Source organism: Schistosoma mansoni, chromosome 2 (assembly GCF_000237925.1).
Source record: "Schistosoma mansoni strain Puerto Rico chromosome 2, complete genome".
NCBI lineage: Eukaryota > Metazoa > Platyhelminthes > Trematoda > Strigeidida > Schistosomatidae > Schistosoma > Schistosoma mansoni.
Genome location: NC_031496.1, coordinates 19,978,425 through 20,001,200, shown reverse-complemented (window position 1 = coordinate 20,001,200; position 22,776 = coordinate 19,978,425). Strand labels below are relative to the sequence as shown.

Genomic DNA, 22,776 nt, shown 5'->3' with positions numbered 1-22,776 from the left:
TACATTAAGCACTATCATTATTGAGTTGAAACTATTAAAGATAAGAATATGTAAAATTTATAATCTACATCAAATTCGGTAATAAAATCAACCCCATGAATCTGAACTTACGGAATTAGTTTTTCGTAAATAATCACATATTATTTTAGCTGATTGAATAGCTGATTCATGTGGAAATATTGTAATTAAAGCAGATTTATTGAATTGTTTTTCTATTATTTGATTATTAGATTGAGACAATATAGTATTTAATAATTTATTGCCAATTGTATAAGGAACAACAGAGTTATCAGTTGAAAAAGATAATGGAATTGACATTAACGGTTGCAAAAGAGACATTGAATCATCTCCTATGAAAATATAAGGCAATCAGGGAAAAAAACCCTGAAAATTAGTTATTCGATAACTGGAAACATAATCGTTAAGTATACTAATTAATTCAATAAAAAAGCATTTAAATTGAGAGTTTTTAGAAAGTATCAATATTCAAGGTGACTAAACTAGAATTCTTATCAGAAAGGGCTTTTTGTGGATATTATAGTAATTTAATAGTTGAGCTGATGAGTTAATTGAAGCTAGAACAACATGGAAAACCTGGAAGCACTGGATGACCGTCTCTTCCTAGTGTGGGACTCCTCAGCAATGCACATCCACGACACCTCGCGGGATTCGGGCTCAGAACCTATCAGTCTCGCGCGCGAACGCTTAACCTCTGAACCACTGAGCCGTTATCCAAAGGTGTTCATGTCTAACTTCAACCAATCCACGAAATAGAGCCACCGTTCACCATTGTCTTCAATGGTTTACTATCTCACAACAGACCCGTTTGAACTCCACTGGTCACTGCTTCTCACTAGAACTCCAGGAAATACCTCTTGAAGCCAGTCACTAGTGAACACATGATGATAATTATAAGAAAAGGTTAATTTGTGAATATTACAGTGATTTAGTAGTTGAGTTTATGAGTCAATTGATGGGTACCAAATAGAAGGAAAGTCCCAAACTATTATATGAAACATCCTTAGTGGTGATCAATTACTGATTAACCGATTAAGAAAAAGACACTTATATAAATGAAAATATTTGTCCAAATTATTCATTATTCCATACACTAGTTCTCAAAGGAAATAAAAACAATAATTTAAGCTTAATATGACTAATTCATTTTATTTTATTGATTTTTTGTTGACTGATTACAATCACTTGTAATAGTTCAAGATCCAATGATCAAAATAACATTTAGCATATCAAGAGAATCAAGTTAGTTGGCGGTTAATGCCAATAAATATCAGTATAGTGTAACAAAGATCTAAGCCAAGTTAGAAATATTGAATAAAATGTTATCAATATTTATCATATGTAAGATAGATTTCAGAACCTCAACATAAGGTCAGAGTGCCAAAATAAGTCGACTGAATGTAAGTCAATGTCAATTAAGAATAATACGAGTTAAGATTAGTTAATTAAAATCAAAATTATGATTTAGAAAAGGGTCAAAATATGACATAACGATATAGTTTTACAGAAGAGAAAATTTTAAATTAAGGGCGTTATCAGTTAAAGGTTGAACGATCAGAGCAAACAAATTATCGACTGTTTGTTCTTGATCACATGAATTAGAAGCCTTATAGGTAAAACTAAAACAAAACTGAGAGGACTAGTGCTCAGCTGTTTATTAATCACCTTGAAACATTTTACCTTATCTATCTGGTATATTGTTATGAAGAGATTTATTCACAATTTATTGTTCTCACTCTTTTTAACTCAGTAGCACTATCATTAATATCATATAGGTAGCATGCAGTTCAAATGTTACATGGAATACACAATTTACAAAACCTTCAGGTCTGTTAGTTCAACTTCACGATAATGATTACTTACTTCAGTATCAAAAGAAAATGGAGCAGCCTATAAACTAAATTATGGTTTAAACACTAGCAAATCTCCAAAATACCGTAAAATCTATTTATGGGATGTGAAATCTTCTGACTCCATTCCTAAACAGATTCAGGCAAGACTGTTTTTGTGAGTGGTGTGGGTAAATATGTGCAGTTAATTGACTTGGAAACTGGATTAATTTTTATTTCAAAGGCTATTTCTAAGATTTTAACACAATGTTTTATGTTTAATTGCCTTTACGTATATTTCTGAATGATCCTGTGAGAAACACGGCCAGATATGATCGGTGTGAGATGTTCTCCCCACCTCTTATATGGATAAAATACAAAGTTAACCAAATAGGTTCAATGTGGGATATCCAAATTAGTGGAAACTAGTACAATAACTGTTTCATAAAGTCATGGATCATTTTTATCAAGATATTGTGTTTTACCATTATATTCGTGAGATAACTTCTGAAGTTGGATAAGACACGTGCAAATGTGGAAAACTGACCTAAAGGTATACAAGTTTCATGGTCTAAATACACCGTAAACCAACAAAACAATGTAAATCCATACTCGGAAGTTAGTCATTTCAGGTCACAAAGTTATTGCTTGTTAGCTGGTGTTGTTTATATTTTTAAAAATATTCAAAAATATAGAAAAAGTGAGTCGCTAAACTGTCCTAATAATCTCATATTTCATACTAAGAAACCTTTAGAAGAGACTAAATACAAAACTATTGTAAAACTGTAAATCATAAACGTCAGTATATTAACTAAAAACATTTTGATATCTAGTATGTGCTCTAACCTTCAAAAAATCAGCCCACAAATGGTGCACATGAATAATGTCGTATTTAATTACAAACTACTGGCATATAAAACAGTAATATATGTATCAATAGTAGTGTCGGAGAGCTTTGAATTGAATTAGGCAGTGAAGATTAAAATAATCAGGACTTTGAATAGAAAGCATACATTTCCTAAGATCACACATAAATTCATTTTATTTCATACAGTCTGAACGAACTTATTACTATATGGAAAGAGAAGACTATTTTTAACAATATGGTTTTAAATTATGGCACTTGTTAATCTAGGGGTAATTAATTTATATATACTGATTTGGTTATAGATTAATGTTTAGTTTTGTTATTTTTTCCTGACAATCTTGTGAACTATCAATGAAGTAGTTAGGCAGCCCAGTCATTTTGCCATTGGTGTCACAGGGCGTTGTAGATACTGTTGAATTTCATAGTTTAAGTTACGAATCAAACTTATTTGGATGACCAATGAAAACCAGGAGGAACTGGACAGTTATTTTCACCCCAAATTGGGCTTCTCAGAAGTAAGCACCCATAACTCTGCCAGGAATCGGGCCAAAGAGCATCCAGTTCCGTCGGCTGGCGCTTAAAATTTACACCAATGAGCTAGTATCCAATATTTTACAGTCTTAACTCCAATCAATTCACGCTACAGTTCGACCTTAATTCATTGTCACCAATAATATCTGTTTTGCGCCAAACAAATGAACCATTAGACGCCGGCCTGATGGTCTAAAGATAAATTGCCCACCACAAAACCTGAAATTTCTAAGTTCGGCTTCCTTCGAGGTCGTGTGCCTGCATTACTGAGGAGTCATATACCATACTGAAATAACTGTTCTGTGCTTTTTGGTTTACAGTGATTGTCTAAGAATTTTTATTGAGTGCTGCATATTTTGTCTAGAGGTCAAAGACAATACGAATTTTAGGATATATGTTTGTCTGGTGAAGTCTTTTTTATACATTCATGAGATTCTCTATAAGATAAACAGCTTCATACAAATACAATACAGGACACTGACGTGGAATAAAGCCTTACATGTGGTATTAAGTAGTTTACTAATTTTAAAGTGAATGTATATTACCATTTTCAAGTTTACTATTTTCAAGTTCATGTTCTAATGCCTTTTGTGGTGTTAAAACATGGTTATCTATTGAATCAGTCGTTTTTAGTAGCGAAATATGAACAGCATCAGTATTTTCATCCGGGGTAAAATCATAGATATCATACCAATTGCAATTGAATATGCTGAGGCCAGATGCAGCGAAATGATCTAAAATTTATAGAGAAACGGCAAACAAATAAATCAAAAGTGTTACCAAGCATGTATATAAGACGCAGTTCATTTTCGTAATATTAAGTTAACTCCTAAGGTTCATTCATGTACTCGTTGCTCACAAGATCGACAACTTTGCCATTCCTTGATCTAATGAGTTTAAAATATACAGACAATATCTATGGGCTTAGTGGAAATTTACTAGGATTTTCTCTATTTTTATGCATCACTATGAAACAGGTGTCTTTTAGAAGTATTTGCACCTCAAAAGCTTTAATAATCTGCTAGGAGCAGTCACCTAGTCGTGGCAGAGGTTTTCAGCAAAGCCTTTTGCAACCTAAAATCCATTTAATGTAAAGTGCTTTGGTGTGAATTGACACTTAAATAGTACGATAACATGTGGATGGAAACACAAGTAATTCTAGTTGTAATGCCCACTATTTCAATGACTTAAATCTCTAGATAGGTATGACTTTCCTGAAGCGATACCAGATACTTGCAAGACGTTACAGCTCAATCTTATGAATATTACATTTCCTACTCGAACGTAAAACCCTGTAGAGTATCATTATTTCATGTTCAGGGCATAATTTGTATGGTGTTTGTTATATTCTAACGAAGAATAAATAAGTGGTATCTGTTAGCAATTATTTATGGACTATTATTACATGTATTCTTATTGTATAACTACTAAATAACTATATCATATGTATATTCACATTTCTTTTATTATAAACTTCAATCCGGCCTATTGACGACTATTGTACGATTTGCTATTCTTGGTTTATTCCCAATTTATTAGTCACAGTCTCTCAGAATCACAGCCACTTTCTGCCTGATCTTGTATAAATGTTATTTTCTATTTTATGGTATAATGTGATCTGATTTGCTTGTATATAAACTGATTGTGTCTGAAGTATATGATCCATATAGCGGAGGGTGACATTGTGTCCTGAACTCAAACGGGGAGGTCTACACGAGAATCACCAACAAGGAATCAGATTTGGCTATGAGGTGCTCGCATTGGTTAACGCGTCAACGGTTTGGCACAGTGCCAAAGTCATATACGTCAGTGTTCTGACTGGCAATCTTATCGCGTGATAATTAGCGGGCCATAAAAACATAACAGTTTTAAGATTTGAGGACTAAAATTAGTAAAACACTTTACTGATTCCTAAAATATGAAAAACAAGACCTTATTAATTAATTCTTTTGTTCAGTAAGAAATACTTAAATTCGCATTTATATCTTACATTACTTTTTGATCAGTGACACGAGGTAGTTCATGCAACGAGATGAGAAGGGGAAATCACATTCCCAACTCTGTGATTCTCGCTCAACATTACTTTTATCCTTAATACTATACAATGATCGTAATATCTGTTTTGTTTTTTAGTGTGACCGTCACTAAATTTCTGAAAATATTTGCCATGTTTTTCGGATTCTATGATTTACTTTTTGATAAATTTTTGAACTTGTGTTATTACCCAAAAATCTTGATGAAATACACATTTATGATGCTATGAAGTTTGAATAGCTTTTAACATGGGTTAGTGATCTGGAAAATTAAGATAACTTACTAAACCACATAGATTTACTTGAAGATGTCATAAAGAACCAATAGTTTGGTTATTGAAGGTCAAAGAATCCCAACAAGGGTTAAAACATATTGCTATCTGTGAATCAGTTTAAAATACTACTGATCGATAATCAGTTGAATGTAAGACGAACACCTTTAAAAGTGGTCGGTAAGCAGTTTTTTTACTTAAAATGTTTATACACTCATATTAACAAAAGGTTTCTGGTCCGACATTGGGAATAAGTAAAATAAAAAGATATAGGAACGAATTCCTAGGTACCACATTCTGTCCGAGAACAGACGTTTTTATTGGAAGGGAATAGAATACAACAATCAAAAAAGGAGGCTAGAGTTCCTAGTACGAAAACACCGCTTGGAAGTAGAATAATATATAAAATAATATTTAAAAGTCTTCAATGATTACTCATGAGAGAAAGTTACACATTATCATTCCATACCTTCTAAGCCTGGATAGCTACACTGATAGGGACCAAAAGTGAAATTTGTGCAGGATTCAATGATAGGTTCTGTTGAACAAGCCAAGAAAACAAGTGTATCATGACAATCCCTCGACCGAAATTGTTGACATGCAGTCGCTACTGTACAACGTCGGCAGTCTCTTATGAAAAAACTGAACGGTAAAAAACCATATATTTACCAGGTCTTGACAGGCCCTGTCACAATAGTACAATCTGAACAGTCATCAATAGTGATTGTCATTGAGTGATCCAAGAGGTAAATGTAAGAATTCTGAAGACCCATTTGAGTAGTGTAATTAACCCACCTTACAGTTCTGGATTATAAATTGTTGACCATTTATTTCCCCCGAAATTCTTCCGTATATACCACCGCACTTGTTGGTGATTATAAAATCACTAGGGTCTATTTCAGATCTACCACTGATCATAGATTAAGTTTAGATATAATTGAAGTTTAAGATAGTACCTATAGTATGAGTCTACATTTCCGTTCTTAGATAGAAGTTTCGAACCATTTTCTAATCTTGAGTGATAAGATTTACAACAAAAACACAAAATATTCATGTGATTTTGAAGGGGCGACAAATATTCTCATAGGAGCAACCTAAACATTTAGCTTATTAAAATAAAGAGTTCATTCGAGGAGTAAATAAATTGGACATTTCCACTTACGTTTTAGTGGACAAGCTGTTTAACTATTAGGATGCCTTGCGATGTCCTTATTTCTGAAGACTAAAAAACACTGTGGACTAATCTTCCGTGTAGAACTGTAAAGTACGTCAAAGAATGAACATTGATATAACCCTCACACTATTACAGGGTTATTTGAACTGGTCAAGACCTAACCTAAATTATATGATTGTTAAAGTGTTGTTTCTGCTTTATTAATAGGTTATTATTTGTTCATTGGTAATCGGTCAGTAATTTTTATTCATTTAGGATTTCTAATTGTGACTGTATGTCGTTATATGCACGTTCGTCTACCTTATTAACGATTGACCTCTTGGAATTTCTGTTTTTGTAATATGCATAAGGCAGTTTCCTGATATACACATTCCCTCATTAATTCATGAATTCTCTTGTTTCGTTTGCAATGGAAAGGATGGTTCGTTCTGCTCGTTTAAAACGCATCATTCTAAGAAACGTCTTTGGATCCTCGATTTTGTATACCTTTAGAAGTAACCAAAGTATAAGTAAAAGAGTTCAAAGGTCTAAAATTCTTAAAAAAATAATCATACTTCTCGGTAGTACGTTTTATCACTGGAACGAATGATTATATTATAGAGTTTTGATGACATTGAGCCTTTAAGCTGTGTTGTGTATGCTACTTGTACTAACAGATATAAGTAGTACGTAGCGCCAGTCAGAAGTGGAATGCGTGGTATTAGAAGATTCAAATAAAGGTAGCAGGTGGTAGATCGATGGGCAAATGAAATAAAAACAGAATTAGAGGAATACTGGAGCATGTAAAGGAAATGCAAGGATGCGCAACTGATTTATTCAGTGTAGGATTTTGATATTTCACGAGAGCGCTCTGTAATTTTGAGGTAAACAATGAATTGTTCCTCCCCACCTAAGTCGTCGTTGACTACGGTACGAGACTTCTCTAGATGGTGAGGAACTATGAAGTACTGGATGAAAGTATTTTTCAAGGGGCGTAAATTGAATGTTAATATATTGCAGAAGATTAGTGCATAAAAGTAATACATATAATACTGTATCTTTTCAAGTCGCAATAGAAACTTAAATTTCTGCTTCTGGATGATCGTTGACTAGCTTGGAATATGAACGTCGATGGATGTCTTATTTTTTGCAGTAAATGATGAGAAGCTATTCAGAATCTGATAGGATGCGAAGATCAAATTAGATACACATCATGCATTTGTCACTACATTGCAATTGCAACTACCCTGAAATGTCCCGGTCATCTGAAAGACCTGAAGAGATTGGTGTACCTCTGTGCCAATGTCAGAGGGGTACAGTTACATGTGGACACTATAGTTTTTCTTTAAATAAAGGTGGACGCGTTCCATAGCTCTTTAATGACTATCGTTGTTCCTCTCATTATTTAACGAAGGAACAACATAATGTGCTTCATTGTTATTGCCTATTGGTTTATGCCCTCTACTACTAGACCTGTTAAACGAGATCTAGTATTTATGCGAGTTTCGGACACAAATAATTCTAAACGATACAACTACTTTCTTTTACCTTATGCACTAGAGAATGCACTTCCATTCATCCGCTTACTAAAATTAGAGCTTAAACTCTGCTACTTCCAAAAGTATCTAACAACCAACTTTGTTAAAAATCATTAACTCATGGTTTATAAATGGATATACTGGGTTAAACATGTGTATACTGGAGAAGTCTAAATTATTCTCCAGTGTCATAACAGATATTGCTCATCGTCTAGGGTGTTGGTTCGATTTGTAACTTAAGTCATGAGTACTTAGACCATTCTTCATCCGATACGCTTCACCAATTTGACTTCAGAAAGTCTCTTGGATAAAGTTAGTCTGGTTTTAGCCAGGAAGCTGTAAAGCAAGAAGTAATGGGTCAATTCGACATCAACAGAACGCTATTTACAAGCATTGTTGGGTTTGTGTTCATTTCCTAGTGTGGAAAATGTCGTTGATGCATGACTGATCCAGCACAAACTATAAGGCAACTGACATTTTAAAAGCTTCAGAGTACTACACTGCCATTCAAACCTACATCACTCTGGAAAGGCGAATAGTGACGGAGACTTAGCCATGAGGTTTTTGTCTTCGCTTATTGGTTTATTCAAAAAAGTGCATTTTCAAAAGGACGGAAGTAGGTCCTTCTAGTGTTTACTGATGACAGGAAAGGAATCAATATCTTCTGATATATGGAAACGGTGACAGCCGTAAGGAAGTAAACATGATGCGACATAAGGTTGGGTTTCTGGCCATTTCGTTGTGGTTTGTTAAAAAAACTAATTTATATTCTGTTTATCTGAAACACGAAAGTCACAGGATGGCATTTCCCAACTCTATAGGTCCACACGATTCGATTCTCTTTGCTAATTTCAACTTTATGCCGAAACTGTCCGTTAGTAAACTGCGTCTTTGTTATTTGTTCTTAATCGTCAATTGAAGTAAGAGTATTTATGGTGTTTGCATTACTATTTTGGTGCCTAATTATGTAGGAAAATAAAATGAACTTTTAATGCTGGCAATTACAATTCGTTTTGTTCGTGCAAGAAGTAAGACCAGTGGCTGTGGTAGGAATCAACTTGGATCATAAGACAGCCCAGTTGGAGCCCGAGGCGCTTCTTCTGAAGGTTGTAACTTTTTTTCACGTGGTTATAATTTTTATTATTATTAGTGTTTCCTTCTAATTTAACATTTATTAGTGAAAAAATACTTTATTTCTGATAGGGCTCTATGAATTTGACACCCCATCCTGTGACTCAACATAGTGCATTAAGCTCACTATCTCGCACACTGTCCACCTCTCCTCGTTCATTAACGTTAATATATTAGCTCTTAGCAAATATTGATCTGACTCTACCATAGAACTTTACACATCTAGTAAGTAAAGATATAACAGTCGCTGCTCACCCAATACAAAATTTATATTTACATTACTTCTAATAATGTCCAGGTCATCTAAAAAACACATAATCTCTCCTGATGCTCATAGCACGTGCAAAAGATCTAAATCCACCATTCACGCGAATAATGTGAAGCTTTCTAAACATACTGGTCAGTCTGCATCATACTCTGATCTTCCTACAGCTACACTAGACGTGCACCATGTACTTGGGCATGACCTGTCACTACCTTGCATCTCGCTTGTAGATATATATAAGAGTAATCACATACCGCCTAGCCCGACATCATTTGACAGCCCACTCATCACACGTTGTGAGCGGTATTTAGACAGTGCGGTTGACCCCATACACACAATAAATCCACAATTGGTCATCCTGTGTAGCGGCCAACAGAGTGCACATAATCCCACCTACAGTAGCCAGCCTAATAATGTAGATCTCGACTACTCACAAAAACATATACCTTATCCCCCAACTAAGTACGCACAAGATGACCACCCGGTAGACACTTGCAACAAATGTGTATGCAACCATATAGACCATAATAATGTTGATATAAACTCTAATGATCTCACCAGTGATAGTTCTAAAAGCAGTCAAATAAAATCTAGCCTCACCCAAACTATTCAAGACCTGTTACCGTATAAATACCTAATCAGTGTTCCGGAAAATCCTGATCTCGAAATTATAAAAAACACTGAAAAAATAATTGACCACATATCAGCTGAAGTGCTGAAAAGACTTCAGTGTATGCACAATGTCATTGCGTATAATATACCTGATAGTACGAACCTAAAGCTTGCTAAAAATACTCTACTACAATAATGTGGACTGTCGCAATCTTGGTGTGTAGCAAGAAGATTACGTAAAGCACAGACTAAAGCCTCTTGTCCTATTCTATTTCAGTTTGGTAGTATCATAGAAGCCAATCACCTCCTTAAAAGTCAGTTTTTACTGAGGCGTATTCCAACCTTTAAAAAGTTAAAATCACCCATGACAAGACTGCTATCCAACGTCGAAACTCCAGTGAAGTGCAAAACAATCAACCCAGCCTACGTGGTAGCGGCAGTTACAACGTTGGCCATAGCGCTATCCCTAAAACACCATACCCAACCCCTCCCAAAAACGGAGGCACGTCGCATACTGCTACTAGTTCTAAGAACAAGACTAAACACCAGGCAGCTGTAACCATTCACCCTAAGCCCAAACACTCAACTACATCAAAATGCCCACCCACATATGCCTCTACAGTTTCAAAGCACTGTTCTTGTGGCTCCGATAAAAAGCCAAAACCCAACCCCCACACCAATCGCCCTAATAGCTATAACCACCCAAACACTGTAATGCGAAATAATACTAAATTCTCTCTAAAAACCCACAAGCACTCCAGCACTCCAATACACAACATGCACCTACTCATAGCAGTCGAATGCGCTACAACAAGCATAGTGAACTGGCAGTACCCCCTTATCCTAACGTGAGGTTACGCCCGACAAAAACCACACTTACACATGATGCCAATATGCCATATAGCTTGAAACATGCAAGCTACAGGAATCAGCACAGCCCACACAACAGGAACACCACCCCCGGCAACAATGTCAGACAATCATGCAATAATTATTTGAAACATACAACTCCCCTAACTACCCACAATAGGTGTAGAACACTCTACTGCACACAAGGCAACCATAATGTTGGCCTGCTTGGGGACCCACCTATCGATTCTAAATACTACCAGAGCCAAACCACCCTTTATAACTCTCTGATCTCCCCTAATTTGGCACACACACCACCTCATCCTTTTTTATCTCTCTCCCCCTCAACAGTATTGCTATGGGGTCTCCAAATGTTGAGGGCGACAATTACACTATTCTGAGACCGCCTTCTATATACTCCGACCTGATGGGGAGTGACACATCTTTCTCACCGTCGATAACTGTCTCTTGTCTTAAAAGCTCCTTGACGAAACATGATCACCCTCCAAATACACCACCCATCCATTTAACTCATCCGCTTCTACCCAACACTCCTGAACATACTTCTTTCGCCAAACTAACCTCCGACCACCTTTCTCCCGCTAACTATGCTGTTATTAAACTAAACAAACAGGAACGTAGAGCCAATACTCCCACTTTTTCCTCTTCTCATAGCGAAAGCGACAAACCACAGGGTTTACAGCACACCATTTTACTAGACAAACACTCATCCTTCCTGACACTAATGTTAATCAATGCCCGATCTATTCAGAATAAGATGACTCCACTACGCGCCCTATTACTTTTACACAACCCCTCACTTGTTTCGATAACGGAAAGTTGGTTGTCCTCCGATATCACAGACACATACCTCCAAATAGACACGTATGGGCTCTTCCGCTGTGATCGAGTCACCAAGAAGGGTGGCGGTTGTCTCATTTATGCATCAAAAAACATGAGGGCGGAAATCTTTAGTGATCATATCCTCAGTAAAGTACCAGATTCGATATGGCTTACTGTACACACCCTTAAATGTAAAATACTAATCGGATGTATATATCGAGCTCCGAATACCCCCAGTCTGACTGACACCATTATAAGTGAGTCATTTGCTAAGGCTGCCTCGCTTGACTTCGCCTACAAAATTGTCTGTGGTGATTTCAACCTTCCAACCATCAACTGGAAGACACATTCTGGCCCACCGTGCTATGAAGGAATACTAAGGTCCTTAGACATACACGGTTGGCAGCAACATGTTAACCTGCCTACCCGAAATCACAACATTCTTGACTTGATATTCTGTCACAATGTCACACCGACATCAATGGTGGTTGGCGAGAAGTTCCATAACAGCGATCATAAAATAGTCTTATGCACCCTTCCGATTCTTGCCAAGCGCAAAAAATTAAAGACATTAAATACGTGTTTCCAATATAGAGACTATGCAAACGCCGACTGGAGTAACTTTCGGTTTCTTATGAAGCATTCTGACTGGAACACTTTCTTTACCAGTGATAACCTTTTAGAAACATTGGAAATATTCAATACTACCACTAAATCTGCACTAGACACTACCATCCCTTCTAAAATTGCTTTCAAAACAATTACTCCCTATATCAACCAAAAGGCTAAGTCTAAGCTACGAAAACTAAGAAAGACGTACTTTATATCAGAAGACTTTAGTGCCCTGCACCAGGTATACTCTGTACTTGAAGGAGTGCAAAGCCATCACAACAAAAATAAACAGAGAGAAGAACGTACTGCGCTCACAGCTGCATCTAAAGTCCAAAACTTATGTCGGCTCCTTGCAAAACGCATAAGGAAGAACGAAGATCACAACATTCACTCTTTACTGCACGATGGCGTGACGTACTATGACCAAACCGTCATATGCGAACTGCTAAGTGAATGGTTTTCCCAAAACGCGAATAGATCTAATGCCCCAGATGTTAACATAAAATGCATAAGCAAAAGCTATATTAGCACCATAAACTTTGACATTAGGAGTATACATACCGCCATCAAAACCCTTAAGCCGAATGCGAGCTCTGGTGCCGATGACATCCCATCAATTCTCTATAAAATGTCAGGGCCGGATATACATACGTTATTGCCCAAAATATATACACTATCTTTAGAGGCGGGTACATATCCTGAAGCCTGGAAGGTAACGTATGTTCTTCCCAAACACAAATCAGGACCGAGAAACCTGGTCGGAAACTACAGACCTATAAATATCTCCCAGTTATTTCGCGCATAATGGAAAAAGTGATACAAAGTCAATCATCAGATCACTTACTTAAGGAAGAACTAATAGACCCATCACAACATGGTTTCATTAGAACAAGATCATGTAGTACATGTCTGATAGACTTCTTTAACGAGGTTACTCGCATACGTGACCAGAAAAAGCTAGGGATTATACTTTATTTCGATACAAAGAAAGCCTTTGACAAAGTACCCCATAATCTAATCAACAGACTCCAGTCAGTTGGAATTATAAACCCCCTATTGCAATGGATTAAGTCTTTCCTCAAAAACAGATACCAAATAACCAAGATTAACTCTACAACATCTACACCTCGACCAATAACCAGTGGTGTTGTGCAGGGTAGTGTCTTGGGTCCATTGCTCTTTATAATTTATATCAACAATATATGCAAGTGCTTTACCACAGGTAAGACCTACCTCCACGCTGATGACTTAAAAGTCATCTATAAAACTGACATTGGTGATGTACGTAGTACTATACAAACGATCCAACATGAACTCAACAAAGTAGACGACTGGTGCAAACGCTGAGGGCTAGAGCTCAACACAGAGAAATGCGGTTGGCTATGTATTGGAAACACGTCACTTAAACTAAAACTAGCACTTAACAAAAACCCACTGCTCAGACTGACATCAGTAGCTGACCTTGGGGTACATTACTCTGACAGTCTTAACTTCTCTGAACACATTTCAACTAAAGCATCTCAAATGCGGAGATTGCTCGGCTTCATCCTTTGTAATTTCTTTCAAAGCGAAACTAAAATCATCCTATATAAAGCATGCGTAAGACCCGTCGTCGAATACTGCTCGTTCTTATTTTCCAACCTACGCCTATCTGATATACTTAAGGTGGAAGGAATACAGCGAGACTTCACTCGCAAAATACTTAAGAACGACCAACTCACTGACTACAAATCCAGATGCCATATCTTAGGACTAGAACTCCTATGGAAAAGAAGGCTTAGGTCTAACTTAATTCTTTATTTCAAACTCCTTAAAAACCTTACTTATTCCACATGTAATATAGCTCTCTACCAAGACTCACATGGATACAACCTTCGAGACAAAGTATCCACAGTCAAAATTGAAAAACACAGATCAAAAACACGTGAAAACTTCTTCCTTATCAAGTACGCATTGATATGGAACAGTCTTCCTTCTGAAATACGCATGGCAGACAAATTACATACGTTTACAAGACTCATTAATCAACCCCTCACCTGCATAGATCTGGTGCAAACGAACACATCCACGTCCCACACAGACATCATAGGCTCTCTACATATATAGACTGAATCGCCTTATTTCCCTACCTTGTAGTTGTATTAGATACTTTCCCCTCACTAATTCTTTTCAATTGAAGTAGACAGGCAACTCACTGGACCTATCAATACTCGGTCGCTAAACGACGCTTATAAATACCCTAAAACGTCAGAAGAAACGCACAATCGACTGCCTACTGCCAGTGGTCGTACAACCACAGAACTTGTCACCCATCAACCGGTTAGCATAGAACAAAATAACCTCAGCGCGAATTTAGTGTGAGTTACCTCTTGTCTATTTATCAGCTTTTTACTCATCTGTACACTATGTTGCCTTGCCATTAATATTATTTCACCACTCGTTATCTTACCTTATCTGTAACTAATATAAATCTCCACTTTTCCGCCTACTATGGTAAACAAATATCCTACACTATACCCTTCCTAATGCCTATACTCTGATTCGTAACCTACACTTTACCATATAGTAAAAAAAACATTGCATCGAAGCCTTACCCACAGTCCATAATTTGTAACTGTCTGATAAGCTTGTAACATGGTACCTATAGAAATAGTGTTTTCCAACAGGATGTGAAACACAGAACATTGTGTGAGGTATGATATGTATCCAAAAAATAAGCGTAAATGAGCCTAACATCACAAAAGGAGGGAGGGTGGAGTTACTGACCAGCAAGCACTGATGGTGAGGGCAATGATTTCAATCCACCCGTGTTTGTGGGGCAGAACATTTTGTTTGTATCAGGCTCTTTATGGATGAGAACAAGTCAATCAATCTATGATATTGAGGTTGTTCTCCTACACTCACCATTCAGACTCATGTTTCTAATTTTTGTGCTGGATTAACTATTCTACTAAGACAACTTTTAACATGCTAACTCGGACTTTTACATGAAAACTGTGTAGCAGGCATCGGATGATGAAAAAAACAGACTGTAAAGGATATGGTTGTTATTTTACTCAACAATCTACTCTCTATATGCACTCTCTGTTCTTCCTCATTCCAACCTTGACTTCCCTCCTTCATTGGAACCTACTCCACCTTGATAAATATCACAACTCATTGTTCTTTATTACTGCATTCTCTCCCCTGGAGCCGCTAATCACACTTCACTCTTGCAACATGAGCTAGTATCAATTTAATCTAATAATTTATCATACTTCCATCTGTTCCACTAATAAATGTTAAGCATTGGTTATCGTTCAGATCCAAATGCCTTGCTGCTCCTCGGTTTCTTTTTCCTTTTTTTCTCTTCAGAATCTTGCTCTGAAGGTGAAGCTATGTAACTTCTGACATCTGGAACAAGCTCGACGAACGCGCTTTCCCAAGGTCGTAGTTTGAACCAGGCTCCCCACAAGCTACTTTATAACAACTATAAACTAAAAAGGCTGCATTACATAAATACTTAGCACTACCGAAGCCCTAATACACTTTTTGTCGAGATTGGATCTGGTATGTAATGTGGGCGCCATGCCCCTTTGTAAACTATTCTTATGAAAACACATTATATCTGAACGAATGGACTGCTATCAACTTTTATAGATCATAATTACTAAATAACCTTGCTTGGGATGCATACTGTGAACCAGTATATGTTGTAAATTGTAGATCATGCCTGTAAAAATGGCGTGTACCTGCTATTGCAGAAATATATTATTATTATTATTAAAGTTAGTCTGGTTTTAGCCAGGAAGCTGTAAAGCAAGAAGTAATGGGTCAATTCGACATCAACAGAACGCTATTTACAAGCATTGTTGGGTTTGTGTTCATTTCCTAGTGTGGAAAATGTCGTTGATGCATGACTGATCCAGCACAAACTATAAGGCAACTGATATTTTAAAAGCTTCAGAGTACTACACTGCCATTCAAACCTACATCACTCTGGAAAGGCGAATAGTGACGGAGACTTAGCCATGAGGTTTTTGTCTTCGCTTATTGGTTTATTCAAAAAAGTGCATTTTCAAAAGGACGGAAGTAGGTCCTTCTAGTGTTTACTGATGACAGGAAAGGAATCAATATCTTCTGATATATGGAAACGGTGACAGCCGTAAGGAAGTAAACATGATGCGACATAAGGTTGGGTTTCTGGCCATTTCGTTGTGGTTTGTTAAAAAAACTAATTTATATTCTGTTTATCTGAAACACGAAAGTCACAGGATGGCATTTCCCAACTCTATAGGTCCACACGATTCGATTCTCTTTGCTAATTTCAACTTTATGCCGAAACTGTCCGTTAGTAAACTGCGTCTTTGTTATTTGTTCTTAATCGTCAATTGAAGTAAGAGTATTTATGGTGTTTGCATTACTATTTTGGTGCCTAATTATGTAGGAAAATAAAATGAACTTTTAATGCTGGCAATTACAATTCGTTTTGTTCGTGCAAGAAGTAAGACCAGTGGCTGTGGTAGGAATCAACTTGGATCATAAGACAGCCCAGTTGGAGCCCGAGGTTCTTTCTTCAGACACACAAAACTTTCAATATCCAACATGTTGAAGATGTCAGAAGTATTTTTATTTAGACAACACGTTAACTAGCAACACCTTCGATAATCAAATCGTGCCCACCAAATGAAGTCAAAAGACAGAAGCGAGGAGGTTCAAATATATATTTGATAGGTTATCAATATATCGTGGATCGACTGTTCTAATCTGGCTAGCGATTGCAGGGGATGCTGAGCACGGCGTTTCCACTTGTTATCTGGTGCGGATGCATGACCGAGCTCCTTCAGATAGTTGAGCCCATTAAAACTAAAGTGGTCACCATCCAACGTCGAACACTCACCTTTCGCTACTTGTGATTGGCTCCCCATATCAAGTTGCACTAGTGCTCTCCAACGAAACGTGAAAATCACTTATGGGATGGAAGTCTCATGGTTGTAGGATCATCGAAACATTCATCGAGATGAAGAAGGGACGGATTAAAATGGGTATGATTCATTCCAATGATCACAATGAGGATGAGAATGATCAGTTATATGAGAGACTGAAGTCGACCTTCGAGAAATGTCCAGGAAACGACCTGAACATTCTGTTAGACGAACTAAACTCCGAGATCGGAATGGACAATACCAGTTATGAACGAATCGTGTGGTGATGTAAACTGACAGGGAGGAATAAGAATGATGAGAGACTTGCGAATCTATTTGCTGTCAACAGCATGGTTATAGGTGGGAGTATTTCACTCCACAAATCCATACACAAAGTTAAATAGGTTCCATCGAATAGCATTACACGGAACTCGATTGATTTCATGTGCATCAATGATTGCTTCAGAATGTCCATGAATATGTAGGGTTGACGAGAGGAATTGATGTTTCTTCAGATGACCAGGTGTTGGTGGTCGATCTAGAACGGAAGGTGAAGAAGTAGTGGACAATTGGATAGACCTCACTACAAGCATTCAACATGGTCTTCCTTCAACAGCCTAACACACTACACCAGACTGAATGTTTAATCTCTGTAGATCACCAGTGTAGGATTCAATCAATGGAAGATGAGAAGACAAATGTCAGTAACAGTTGAATGAGAGAAGAGCAGACAAATCCGAAGCACAGATTGAATACTCAGAAGTAAACGAGCGAGTGAAGAAAAGTATGACTTGATAAACAAAAATATGTAGAATATCTGACGACTCTAGTAGAACAAGTTGTGAATGAAGGAAGTATTCCTGGGCCATATGATCCAAACAATGGTCTTTCAGGTAACTCCAGTAGACTCGTGTGACCTGTCATGATAATTTGTGAGGAAAACCAATCACTGAAGAGTAGTGAAGAGGAGTGGAACAGGTATGTAGAACACATAGACGAATTGTTGAATAGACGACTGTTGTTGAGTATGGTGGACATCGAAGCAACAACTTGTGACCTCCGAAAAATGTAGGGGTACACAAGTTGTTTTAATGATCGGATCACAGCATAAAAACTAGTGCCGATTGAACTGCACACAACCACAATGATACCTATTTATTTTTCAAATGGATCTCATTTCAAACATGAAATAATTCATATATCCAAACAAGGAAATATAAACTTTATTTTATATTCTCTAAATGCGGACAGATATTTTTAAACCCCGAAAGTTTAAAACTATGTTAGTTGTTTAAAATGTAGATAAAAGAGGAGTCATTGATTAACTGAACGGAGTAACTTTCATTAAGCAATAATGCAGTTATAGTTTTAAATAAACACTCATATTTAATCTTTATTCATATTAACAGAATTAATTAATAGTTTCAATGATAGACTGACAAAAGATCTAAAAATTAGGGATAAGGTTTAAGTAAGACATGCTTAAGTGAAAGTATAACAGGTAACAAGTATTTATTTATGTTCTCAATTGGAAAATCTAAACAGTATATTATGCTTTCAGATCAAATAACTATTATACAGAGTAGGGGGTTATCCTACAAGCATTTCAAATTCTATAAATCTTGTTGAAAAATGTAGCTTTGGGAATACATTATAACTGTTAATCTATCTGTTTCCTACAGAAAAGTAGATATCTATCTAAATGAAGAGGGTAAATATAGATCAATCTTAGGTGTGACTACTATTTATTTAAACTATTGAATGTTCATCTATTCCTATTTCTTTGTTAACACATAATAATGATAACAGACATATTGTACTAACGCCGTATGAAATGACTTGATTGAGTTTTGTTTTTCTCCGAGAACAGATACTGATAAATTAATAACGGTTTATGTAACATATTTCTACAACAAAGTTTAGGGATCAACATCCAAACTGTGTTTTGTTCCATAATCTACGTAGAACTAAAGTCACAAGCAACTAAGTACTGGATGAAAAATGCACTTGATTTATTCTGTGCTTTAGTGAATGTATATACCTATATATCAGAGTCATAATCTTCAATATGAACATCAAGACAGTCCTATCATACAGAGCTGAAACTTAGAGAACTACTACGACTATTGTCAAAACTCTACAGGTATTTATAAACGGTTGCCTACGCAAGATATCATCAGGGATGATCTATTTTGGGAGAGGACAAACAAGCTGCCAGTTAAAGAAGTGGAGAAAAGGTACTATAAGTAAATAAGATGTATTTCACGGAAACCATTAAACTGAACCACATTGCAACCCCGAATTTTCGATCTTAATGGTGGAAGGAAAAGTTGCAGACCAAGGAAGATATTATTCCAGGATTGAGAGAGGCATCATTAGTATGAGTTGGACTTGGTAGGAATTAGAAAGAGGATTATAGGAGTCGGTTAGAGATTACTGATTGTCGGCCTATGCCACGAGCGGGGTTACAGGTCTAAGTGAGTAAACAATCAATAGAATTCTCACTGAAAGAAACAGGAATTTGTATAGAGATGAGCTTTTAGGAAGGAGAATATCATTTCATTATCTTTAGCAAACCAGTACAGTGCAGTGGAACAAATCCATCCTGGATAAACCTTGTGAAGAACTACATTAACTTCCCAAAACGTTGACAACTGAGTACTTCATAACTCGTTTAGAGTTTTTAAACTAAGAGAGTGGTCGTTCGTTCAACCAATTTAAACACGACCGCAAGTTATACATTGGGGATCATATCCTGTAGTATTGTACCATTTTCAGTCTAGTTCTAGCCAATACTAGTATTCAATAGTCATTATCGAGGTACCTTTTTTTGTACACCTAGCTATGTATGGACCTAGCTAGATAGCATTGGAGAGAGATACCGATGAAGTGGATGGATAGAAAAAGACCCACTGAATACATTTGACTATAATCTTAGTTTGGCATAAGTTTGACTTAGGTTTTAAGAGTTAATAAGTTCGTCTTCCTTGATGTGTAAATACAAGCACATCTGTTTTTAATGAAATCGTAACTGGTTAAATATCCGATTCATTTTCTGTCCAACTATAAATACAACAAAGATATATAACTCACGGTAATGTTTATCTACCAGGAGGTTAGAATCAATATTGAAATGTTTGATTAGTGAATTGTTTCTGTCAGTTAACCTGTCATCAAAAAGCCTCATTTAGTCAAGCATTTTATTGTCAAGAAAAACTTTAACAGAGACATAGAAACTTTGTTTTATTTCAGTTAATTGTAACTTTAAAATCTTCACAGCAAAATAACAATGAACGTCTTGTACAATACGTCAATTGGAAAGTACAGTTAAATTGATGACTATAGGGTAACGTTTATTTATTCATTTATAAAATCATATTCTCTTTTATTTTTCATTGTTATTTCTAATGTTTCTTTATTTTCATTCCAAGTTGCTTTACTTGAATCTGGTTCAACAGGATTTGGTAAATATAATACAAGCTTACTAAAGAAAGATAAAATAATATTTTATTATCAAAAAAATGTTTTAATATCTTGAACAGTCAGATAAGGAAAAATTAACTTTCAAAAGATTATAATTATTATAATACTTGATGAAGTTAAAATAAGATATGGCCTAAAATCTTGGTCAGTCAGTCAGCTACAATGTAGGACCAGGCACATATATGCATCGGTTCAAGTTGCCATACCGCATTAGCACAACAAGATTAACACCGAATTCATAGTAGTTAATTTGATGGTGGTAATATATGAAAGAAGGATTGTATATAAGGACATAGTGCAGGAAAAAAGAAAGATACGAAGTAATTTTAATCTCATAGTTTAAGGGAAGATAAAGAGTGTATACACTTACTCCATTGTGACCGATTCTGACCATTGGTATTAATCACTTGTTCTTGTGGAGATAGTTAATATGAGCTAATTTTGTAAGTGATTTTCGTTAATATTCACATTTTATCATAGTTTCACATAATTTGCACTATTACAGTTATTGAATGTAAAGTGGTTGTTTAAAATTTGACTTTAATCTTCTGTTAACATTTTCTTCTCTGTTCACATGACATACAGAATTTCGTTCATAAATACACTGCTGCACATACACTTCTCGTTCTCATTTATCAACTGCCGCGATAACAGACCTCTAATATATTTTAGTACCTACATTTACAGATCACACAGATATTTCCATTACGCAATCATCTCGGAAACATATTATCCTGGGCTATATTTATCATATTTGGAATTATCAACTACTTCTTATAACTGTGGATTATGAGACCAAAACTCGAACACGCTTCCTACTGACAATTTAAGTAATGTCCCACACTTCTTCTTTGTGAGTATTTATATTTGTCTTGATAATTTTTTCAATAACTCTATCATTATTTTGGTATTGATATATTTGATCCTCTAAGATTATCCAATGAGCCAATACGTCGATTTTGTTTTTTATACTGACTATGATACCACACCCGTAGATATATGTATTCTTTGTCTATATAAACATTTTTGGTATGATTGTATAATGTACACATCTACTGATAATATGGACATTGAGTGTAGTTCTACAAAAGTTTCCTCCGACTCAATTCACATACCCGAACTCACAGTAACCACTATTAATGCCACAGATTACTTTGGTGTGAAGACATTACAAGCTACTGACGGAGCAAGAACCAATGAAATGGCAACACTTGAAAAAACATTTCTTTTACTTGTCTAATAAACTTGCGGCACTAAAACACAACTATATCCACTATTCATATGAGACGTGCTAGATCATCTAGGAAAGAGCCATTTCCCAGACAGCACTCTAGGTCACCTAAACCAATTCCAGGAGTTTATTGGTATCACCAGAAGTAAGTATCAAGGCACGGAGATGAACGAGACCGTGCCAATTAACGTCGTATAGCGATGACAACCGAGGAAACATGCCAGGCAGACTATAATAGCGGCGATTGACCTCCTGTAGGACTGAGATGTAATCACAATTGATTGATCACTGGGTGGTGATCAATGTCTTGCGTGTCAATTCCTTCTTAGTGCTGATCGAATGCTATCGATCAAGTTGCAATGCGGCTACTAGTCTAGGTGGCTCGACACTATGTGCACTATGTTGAGATGAGATGGTGGTTGGAGGTGGTCAACAGGAAATTCTGGACCCGGGTTTCGTGCTACTTGGCACTCATCAGCAAGCTGTACCTGTAATCTTGACGGAACTGGTGCTCCCTGATGGATTCGATCCCGTCCTAAGGGAGGTCAGTCGCGGCCCGCATAGCTCAGTGGTAACGTCTCTGACTGGAAGCTGAGGACACGGG

At 36.4% G+C, this 22,776-nt stretch overlaps 2 protein-coding genes across 2 annotated transcripts in view; both read right to left on the bottom strand.

Moving 5' to 3' along the window:
* Nucleotides 1–87: 87 nt before the first annotated feature.
* On the bottom strand, nucleotides 88–6,324 carry Smp_147280 (hypothetical protein; the record flags this gene model as incomplete). Its single annotated transcript, XM_018796019.1, has 4 exons — nucleotides 88–350; nucleotides 3,792–3,980; nucleotides 6,021–6,193; nucleotides 6,221–6,324. 4 exons carry the CDS (start codon nucleotides 6,322–6,324, stop codon nucleotides 88–90), a joined length of 729 nt encoding a protein of 242 aa, XP_018650274.1.
* Nucleotides 6,325–20,815: 14,491 nt separating this feature from the next.
* Nucleotides 20,816–22,776, bottom strand: part of Smp_147290 (putative twister) — a gene marked incomplete at both ends in the record, with an annotated part of 15,935 nt that continues 13,974 nt past the window's right edge. The window contains one exon of the mRNA XM_018796018.1: nucleotides 20,816–20,942. Coding sequence (XP_018650273.1) covers nucleotides 20,816–20,942 — 127 coding nt within the window. The remainder of the gene's footprint in view (nucleotides 20,943–22,776) is intronic.